The 9,487-nt window shown below is 39.4% G+C and overlaps 1 protein-coding gene across 2 annotated transcripts in view; it reads right to left on the bottom strand.

Annotated features, from left to right (window-relative positions):
* DMC1 (DNA meiotic recombinase 1) overlaps positions 1-2,738 on the bottom strand; it is a 16,451-nt gene extending 13,713 nt beyond the window's left edge. For both annotated transcript variants that reach the window (XM_015817284.1, XM_015817285.1), the window contains exons 1-2: positions 2,682-2,738; positions 399-443 (exon numbers count right to left, since the gene is read on the bottom strand). In XM_015817284.1, the coding sequence (XP_015672770.1) occupies positions 399-443; positions 2,682-2,738 (102 nt within the window). The remainder of the gene's footprint in view (positions 1-398; positions 444-2,681) is intronic.
* Positions 2,739-9,487: the final 6,749 nt, after the last annotated feature.

Below are 9,487 nucleotides of genomic sequence, written 5' to 3'. Positions count from 1 at the left end.
AAAAAATCTAATATATAATTACTTGCCTTAAAATATGATATTCCCTTTACAATATTCATTTATATCGTATTCTTTCTCACACCAGCCATTCTCTCTCTCTCACATGCAAACCACTTTCACAAAGATATAGATAAAGGCAAACATATGCACAACCTCCTCCTTTTAGTACAAATAGAAGAAAAAAGTTTTAAGATAAATATAAGTGAAAATAATAAAAGAGACAGAAAGAATCATATTTATGTGTATCAAAAGGGTTTACATCTATTGAGAAAACATCCATTTTTGTTCTTGTTATGGTATTGTAATTTTATATTGAGCTTTTCAAATTAGAATAAAAATGTAGGTTGTCTTCCCACAACTAAATAACCAGATGTGGATTAATCCCTGAATGTACTTACAATTCCATGCTTCTGTAACAGATCTATGTCCTGGAAAAATGATTCCTGCAACATGAGGACAGAATATTGGTTATTTTATTTATTTACATATTTATATTCATATTTTTAAACTGCTCATCTCCCCCGGAGAGGGACTCTTCACAGTGTACAATCAAATATAACCTTATAAATAAAACCTTGTATAAAAATTTAAATTAAATTATGGTAAAAAAATTTTACAATTATAGAATAATGACAAATACCAAAAGGGAAAAAGGAAAAAAAAATCCTAAGATGGCGATGCCAAGATGGTTATTACAGATGTGTGTGTATGGGGAGGGGGGGTTTCTCATGAGACTAGCCAGCACCACAGTTGCATGTTCTTCTGTGCCTCCCATTCAAGGCTGCAGAGCCAAGTTTTAGCCCCTTTGCAGAAAGTCAAAATACTGGGGGTTTGCTTTCCTTACCTCTGGCAATAGGATGTTCCATAAAGCGGGACAGTGGCCAAGAAGGCTTTCTTCCTAAACCCCACCAATCAAAATTTTTTCACTGCTGGGGCCTACAGTGTACCTTCTCTGCCTGATTGAGTGAGACAGACTGATGAGATAAGGTGAAGCCGGTTCTGTAGGTAATTTGGTCCTATGCCATGTAGGACTTATAGGTGATGACCAATACCTTGAATTGGACCCAGAAGAAAACAGGTACCGAGTGCAATTCATGGAGCAAGTTTATTATATGTGCCTTTCTTTGGATACCTGATATGGCCCATAGGGCCACACTCTGCACCAGTGAAACTTCCAAATACATTTCAGGGATAGCCCCATGTAGAGCACATTGCAGTAGCCCAATAGGGAGATGACCAGGGCATGAATGACTGAACATAGAGCTTCCCTGTCCAGGGAAAGGCATAATTGGTGCACAATGTGGAATTGGGCAAAGGCACTCCTGGTCATGGCCGCCACCTGCTTTAGAGCAGGAGTTGCAAGTCCAAGAAGACTCCCCAGGTCTGACTGGGGTAGTGCAACTCCATCCAAGGCCAGGGATAATAAATTCCTGGAAACAGAACGGACCATCCACTCCATCTTACTATGGTTCAGTTAAAGTCTGTTGTTACCCATCCAGACTTCTACAGCATTCAGGCATTGTGAAAGGACATCCACTCCAGCACTCACTTCACCAGATATGGAGATATATAATTGGGTATCATCCACATATTAATAATACCTCATCCCAGATGGTCTCACCCAGTCGTTTCATGTAGATGTTGAAAAAGAGCACCGAGCCCTGTAGCACCCCACAAAGGGGCCATGAACTGGACTTTTCACTTCCTATCAATACCAATTGGGGCTGGTCTTGGAGGAAGGAGGGGAAACAGCACAAAACTGTGCTGCCCAACCCCAACTTCTGAAGTTGACCCAAAAGGATTCCATGGTCAATGGTATCGAAAGCTGCTGAGAGGTCAAGGAGAGCAAGGATAGAAGCACTGCCACCATTTCACTCCCATCACACATCATCCATGAGTGTGACCAATGCAATTTCAGTCCAGTTTCTGGGCCTGAGACATGACTGAAAAGGATCCAGATAATCTGTTTCCTCTAGGATCCTCTGAAGTTGCAATGCCACCACTTTCTCGGCTACTTTCTTAAGGATAGGTGGGAAACTGAAAATTGTCCAACATGGATGGTCCAGCGATGGTTTCTTGAGTAGGGGATAGACAAGCACCTTTTTAGAAGAAGCCAGCAATATCCCCTCCAACATGGATGAATTCACCCATGTATGGACTCATCTACAGTACATGATACATTTTGATATTTTTCAACCCCTAATCTATCTAATTACCTGTGGGAAAAGGTAAAGTATATCTTAAATATATTTAGTAGTGTGAATCGAGACTATCCAAGTTATAGATTGCCCTGCTTAGTACAATCATCCCATCCAAAGAAATCACAGGAACTAGTTGACAATCTTGATGAATAAATGCAAACTCCATCTTATTTGGGTTTTAGGTTCAGGCTGTTTCTTCCCATCCAAGTCTCAAGTTTTTAAATTAGTTTACAGTCCTGATACCTCTTTAGATACCAAGTCCAATCCTGTTTAACTCTTTGTTCTTAGCTGAGGTCACCTGCCTGTTGCCAACTAACTCTTATTCTTTTGATGCTGATAAGTAATGGCAATATATATATAGATCTACATTTAATTTATTATTTATAGATGGACTATCCATTTTATTACATTTCTTATATGGAATTTTCTCAAGGGACAGCTTACATTGAAATTACTACTGAACCAAATATACTTCCATACCTCTTCATCTTGGAATCCTAGTTCTTCTTGTACAACTTGGTCTTCTAGAGATTTCATTGTGAAAACAGAACTAATAGAATTCAGTCAGTGCTGCAGAAATCAATTCAATACTGCTAAAAAGCATAAATAAGTAATTATTTTATGAGTTTTTAATGTTTACCATATTATGCTAGTCTAGAGGGGGCTAAGTAGATTGCTGAAATACATAAACTCAGATGAATTTCATTCAAAAATAAATATACCATTCACTAGTACAGTGATCTGAGCTCTGAAACATTGATTTAAATCCTTTCCAAGTAGAAGATTCAAAAGGAGAAAATTTTAAATTTTTTAAAAGAAACAGACCAAATAAAAGAGGTGGAGTTGCACTATATATAGGAAATAACTACACCTCTACAGAAATAGAGCACAACAATGATGAAAACTGTCCTGAATGCATTTGAGTCAATATAAAAGGGGGGAAATGACATTGCCATAGTGTATACCAGTGGTGGCGAACCTATGGCACGCGTGCCAGAGGCGGCACTCGGAGCCCTCTGTGGGCACACGCACCGTCACCCCAGCCCCGCCTCCTCCCATGGCCCCCTCATCAGCAGCCCTCCGGAGGAGAGTCGCCCCCGGGCATGGCCCACACATTGCTGCGCAGCCAAGGACATGGTAGCCGGGCAGCGGGGACAAGACTCTGCCCTTGCGCTCCATCGCGTGCAGATGATGCTGCAGGGCATGGGTGGAGGGCATGGCCACCATGGCGCTGCTGGGCTACCTGGGTGATCTGTGGTGGGCTGTGGAGGTGGTAGGTGGTCCAGCGGCACAGCGGAGCGGGGACAGGGATGGGGGGTGGTTTTGGGGCACTCAGTCTCTAAAAGGTTCACCATCACTGGTGTATACTATAGGCCACCCAACCAAACAAAGGAAATAGATGAATTTAGAATAGAATAGAGTTGGAAGAGACCTTGGAGGTCTTCTAGTCCAGCCCCCTGCTAAAGCAGGAGAACCTGTATCATTTCAGACAAGTGACTGTCTAGTCTCTTCTTAAAAATCTCCAGTGATGGAGCGCCCATGATTTCTGAGGGCAAGCTGTTTCACTGGTTAATTGTCCTCACTGTTAGGAAGTTTCTCCTTAATTCCAATTTGCTTCTCTCTTCGATCAGTTTCCAATCATTGTGAGTCAATATAAAAGGGGGGGAAAAGTGACATTGCCATAGGGGTATACTACAGGCCACCCAACCAATCAAAAGACTCTTTGCCAACCAGTTAACAAATGTACTACCACAGTAGTAATGGGAGACTTCAACTACCCAGATATCAGCTGGAAGACAAACTCTGCAGTGAGTGGGAGATCAAACAGATTCCTAACCAACTTACCCATCCAAAAGGTAGAGGAGGGAACTAGAAGTAAAGCTATACTGGAACTAGATTGTATGTCCAATCTGCAGATGGCTGGTTCTGTTCCTTTGAGAATAGAATCTCCTATTACCAATACTCGCCTTCCTTTTTTTTGGGGGGGGGGGTGAAATCTGGGATGCTTTTCTATTTATTTCAGGTGTATTTGTTGATGTGACTTTTTAAGGGATATTTGGTGATGATTCTTTGCTAGGTGTCTGCGTGTTTTCTTTGGGGGGGAGGTTGTGGGTCTGCATATTTCCATCTAGGGGGAGAAATCGATTGTTCAGTTTTAATGGGGCTGCTTCTGGTTGGGTTAGATTGGGCAGTAGGAGTTGTTAGATGTATGCTGCTTCTTTCTTTGATTATTGTGTTTCCTTATATGTGTGACATACCTCCATTTTTCTTCAGCCAAGGGTTTATCAGTATGGTCAAATCCTCTGAGAGTTATTTGTTCATTATTTGGTTTGGTTTGGATATATAGTCTGTATCTGCATAAAGACGGGAGGTTGAACAACTAGTGTTGTGATGCAGCTGGAACAGTCTTAAACTGAACATACTCAAAACTGTAGAAATGATAGTAGATTTTAGGAGAAACCCCAGTGGTGAGATTCAAATAATTTAACAACCGGTTCTCTGCAGGAGGGGAGGCGGGAGGGTGCTGCCACGAGGCAGGTGGGGGAGGGGACAGCTGTCCCATGCTCCCCGCTTACCATGCCACTTGCCATGTCGAAGGGCCCCCATAGCCAGGCCTACCACGCCCCAATATCTGTCACGCCTCGCCTGTTCAGTAGTGACTTTTCTCGTTTGCCTCTGGAGCTGCTGCTCGCCTTCCTCCTCATGCACGCCTGCTATGTGCTCGCACATCAGCTGTGCTCTTCATGCCTCAGATCAGCTGCAGTTGCTGTGGAGACCATGGCTGACTTGGGCTAGGCAGATGCACACACACTCTGCTGTTTTTGGTGGCTCTTCTTGCCACTGGGGCTGCCACTCGCCTTCCTCCTTCACCAACTTCTAGTGCACGGGGAATCTGCACTGCCCGCCTCCCCCCCCCGTGCCTTCACTAAATCGGCTAGAAATGAGGTTTAGCAGCTTGAGTGTGCAGGCAGAGGCACAGGGGAAGGTAGGCGGTGCAGAGTCCTTTTTTTAATAATATATTTTATTAATTTTTATCATGGTCACCTTAATATTCAGTAAACAGTGTGTTGTCTGGGTTTACATTTAAAAAACATTCGCTAACAATTGGTTTCTATAATCTATAATCCACCTAATAGCTTTACTTGATTTCCTCTTCTTTCCATAATGTTCTCTTTTATCAACCTTAAGTTAATACAATTCTTATTGTTTTAATAGATAACAATTGAATATAAAAAATTTTCTAATATTTCCGCAAATAATAATCAAATCAATATAATATTTCTTTTCTATCTAGTCATTCTGGTTGCCTCATCATAGATCCCATTTACAATTCTTATTTATATTTGTTTTTCCCACAATGTTCAAAACATTCTTACTGGTTAAGATTTTCTCAAAGTTAGTTACATTTAAATATTTGATTCTATTTTTTCTCATGTAAACCATCCCATAACATTTACCTTACTTAAGGAATAAATAAGACTAAAAGAAGAAGAAAAAAGAACAAGAGTAAAGAGGGATAAAAAGATAGTATACTACTGAAAGTTCATGATTCCCCTAAGCCAGGGGTAGGCAACCTTGGCTCTTTTATGACTCGTGGACTTCAACTCCCAGAATTCCTGGGCCAGCCATGCTGGCTCAGGAATTCTGGAAGTTGAAGTCCACGAGTCATAAAAGAGCCAAGGTTGCCTACCCCTGCCCTAAGCTAATACATATTTATTTCCAAAATTTTTCCATTCTTTTTTACCATAATTAAGAATATATTTAATCTTTAAATATTCCATTTAATAAATCTTGTCATCTGGTCTTTTAACTCTTATTCAAAACATTTTCTTTTCAATCCATTGTAATTTTCTTAAAATCAATCACATTTAAATATCTAAAATATGTCATCCGTTTCACTGTAATTATGAATATCTATAACACATGAAGCCAGTTCTTAAACACTATATATTTACTATATGTTTTAACTTTAATGTTCACAGTTCTTTGAATATTGTAAATTAGCATCCAGAATATGGGCAATAATTAAAATGTTAAACCTGGAGATTTATGAAATTAATGGTACTTCTGTCTTATTGAAATAATGATTATCCCATACAGTTCTCTCACTTTCATGTTTGGAGAAAGCCAAATGTCCCTCAAGAAAGTATGTTTAACTAGGCCAGTGGTGGCGAACCTATGGCACGGGTGCCAGAGGCGGCACTCAGAGCCCTCTCTGTGGGCACGCGCGCCGTCGCCCCAGTCCTAGGTCTTCAGCTGGGTTTTATAAAACCTTTTCGCTTTAGGCCTCTGCCGCCATGTGCAAAAAAAAAAAAAGGTTCAATCAATCAATTTCAACTTCTTGCAGGAAAAAAAAAGATCTTGCAAAGTTGGACTTGATTGATTGAACTTTTTAGTCCCATCCCGTCTGCCGTTACCACTGCAGCCATGCCCACCCAATGGGCCACGCCCACCCAGCACTCGATGATGCGTAAGTGGGTTTTGGGTTGCAGTTTGGTCACTCAGTCTCTAAAACAGCGGTTCTCAACCTATGGGTCGCGACCCCATTTTGGGTCGATCGACCATTTCACGGGGGTCGCCAAGCAAGGCTGTCCGCCATTTTTTCCCCCTTTTCCAGCGGGTGCCTTACCTCCCTTGAGCTGGGCCAGCTGGTGATCGGCCTGCTCCGTCTCTGCCGCTTGCCAGCTACGCCTCGGCCGGCGCAGGGGGCGGAACCACGCATGCGCGGCGCTCCTGGGCAGGGAAAGTCCTCGACTTACGACCGGTTGGGTAGTCCTCTACTTACGACCGGTTTAGTCCTCTACTTACGACCGGTTTAGTCCTTGGCTTACGACCGGTTGGGGGTCGCGGCATTAAAAAGGTTGAGAACCACTGCTCTAAAAGGTTCGCCATCACTGAACTAGGCTAAACCTATGAAGTGATAATCCTCTGAATGAAATTAATAAATGTACTTTAACAAAGACACTAACTCCTTGTGAGGAAAGGAAGTGAGCATAAAGCTATGGTTATTCAAAATGCATCAAACAACATCTCCACCTATTCTTATATTCATATGAATCTTTTCCGCTTTATAATTAATATTTACATATTTTTATATATTAGCTTTCTTTCATTGTAGGACAAAAGAATTTGTTAATAAAGCTCTTAGGATTTTTAATATATTCACAGTGACCTCCAGTGTTCTGAAACCCATTTTGATAAAACTGTTCTATGCAGTCTCAGATTTAAATATGCTTATACACACACAAAGTTAAGAAGCTCACTGTGTCCCATCAATAGGTGGAATAAAAAGAGGCAATCTGAGTTAGCTGGAAGACAAGGAACATAGTATAGCCAATTAAATACTAAAACCCATGGGTCATTATGCTGTTTGCAAGATAAAATCCCAATTAACAAGAGTAGTAACAATAAATGCAGGATATACCACTGTGGTAATAAAACTATGGTAACAATAAACTAATATGTTCAATTGAATTTTATTATGGTGAGATTAATAACTTATCTGATCATCTTCAAATTGCACTCCTGTATTATAATTGTGTGTGTGTACATAGATAATATAATAATTATGCAATATTATCAGTTGTATAATTGTACATGTTATCATATACACATAAAAATGTTATTCACTTCCATCATAGGCCACATTTTCCTGTCTAAATCTGCAATAGCCATCTAATAAATGGGAAATAATATATTGTTTAAAATGCAACTTTGAAAAAAAAAACTGGTATACTGTATACAAGATATATGTGATCCTTTAGAACACATTTTAATACAGATTTTCTCTATGGAGGCCAACTCTTATTCTGGAGTCTTGTCTCAGAATGAAAGCTGGAAGCATAAAGTTCGCAAAGGCCATCTTCCTTTAGCCATAAAAAAGTTACATTTTTATCACAAAGGAGCTCAGAATGGCATATCATACCTACTCACATACTCATACCTCTATTGCTTCCCTAACCAGACATTCTGCTATGAGGTAAATTAGATAGGTAAAGTGAAGAGTTAGACTCTGAGGTAAATTAAGTAAATGAAGTTTTATCTCCTCTCAGCTCTCTCCTCATGTCACCTTTAGGCAAACTTGTTAGTAACTTTTTAATAATTTTGGAAGTAAATTGGGCTGGGAGAGAAAATCTGGGGGAAAATAATCTGCAGCTTTAGGGACAGAGATGCTGATTTCCCTTCACTCAAAATGCTGCTCAGACCTTGTTTTATATACATTTAAGTTTGACCCAAGTTAAACAGACTGGTCTGCAGCTCAGACATTGACTTTGAAGATATAATTTACAGCTTCTGGGAACAGAGCTCCCAAATTGGAGGGAAAAAACAAATTAGCTTCTCAAACGGTACTTTTCAAATTTGCCCACTTTACTATGTGTGAATTTCAACTCCCAGAATTCCACAGTAAATTGCCAAGATTGGTAAACATTGACATACCATTCCAAAGGATACAGAATAATGGATTTAAAGAAAAGCTTCCTAACAATTAAGAGCAGCTACACAGAAGAACAACTTTTACTATTAGGATTTTTTTTTTCTTATGATCAATTAAAATCTACCTTCTTCAAGCTCAATATTTCTTGGCACATCTTCAGGAACAATTAGATCAATTCTGCTGGACTTCTATATAGCAGTCCTTCAGATCCTTCAGAGGACCTATCATGTCTCCCCAGTTTCCCCTCACAAATGTAAACTTTGAGGCCACTAATTATCTTGGTTGTTCTCTTCTGTATATGCTCCAGTTTAGGAACATCCTCCTTGAAATGTAGTGCTCAGAACCTAACAAAATATTATTTTAAATTTTGACAAAAATAATAGAAATAATGACTTCTCTGTTATATATATTTACAATCCATATATTGTTGTCATGATTAAATTATACAACATAATTAAATTACAACATAATTACAACTTATTACAGACATATTAGTAGAATAAAATTTTTAATATTTGGAAATGTTCTTTAAAAAGAGATGCTCTTTTAAACTTCATTTACTGGGGCTAAGATGGGAGAACAAAGAAAAATAACATCTTGCGCATAAGTTTCCCTAGGAGCTAAAATGTAGAGTTCAGTTAACAAACATTCCAAACATAGATATTATAACTCTGAAGGAAAGAAGTATTGCTGTTATGTATACATTATGGAATTGGTGTTAGAAAAGTTGCAAATCATCCAATTTAGAGTCAATATATTCTTAAACTGGACAAAGAATGAAACAGATACAATAAAATCAAATGTAATGGGAAAAATTATATTCAGAAGTAATAAAACAAAATTATATCCA

Source organism: Protobothrops mucrosquamatus, unplaced genomic scaffold (assembly GCF_001527695.2).
Source record: "Protobothrops mucrosquamatus isolate PMUCROS unplaced genomic scaffold, P.Mucros_1.0 scaffold569, whole genome shotgun sequence".
Taxonomy (NCBI): domain Eukaryota; kingdom Metazoa; phylum Chordata; class Lepidosauria; order Squamata; family Viperidae; genus Protobothrops; species Protobothrops mucrosquamatus.
The sequence above is the reverse complement of the archived record's forward strand: the minus strand, read 5'-3'. Positions and strand labels throughout refer to the sequence as shown.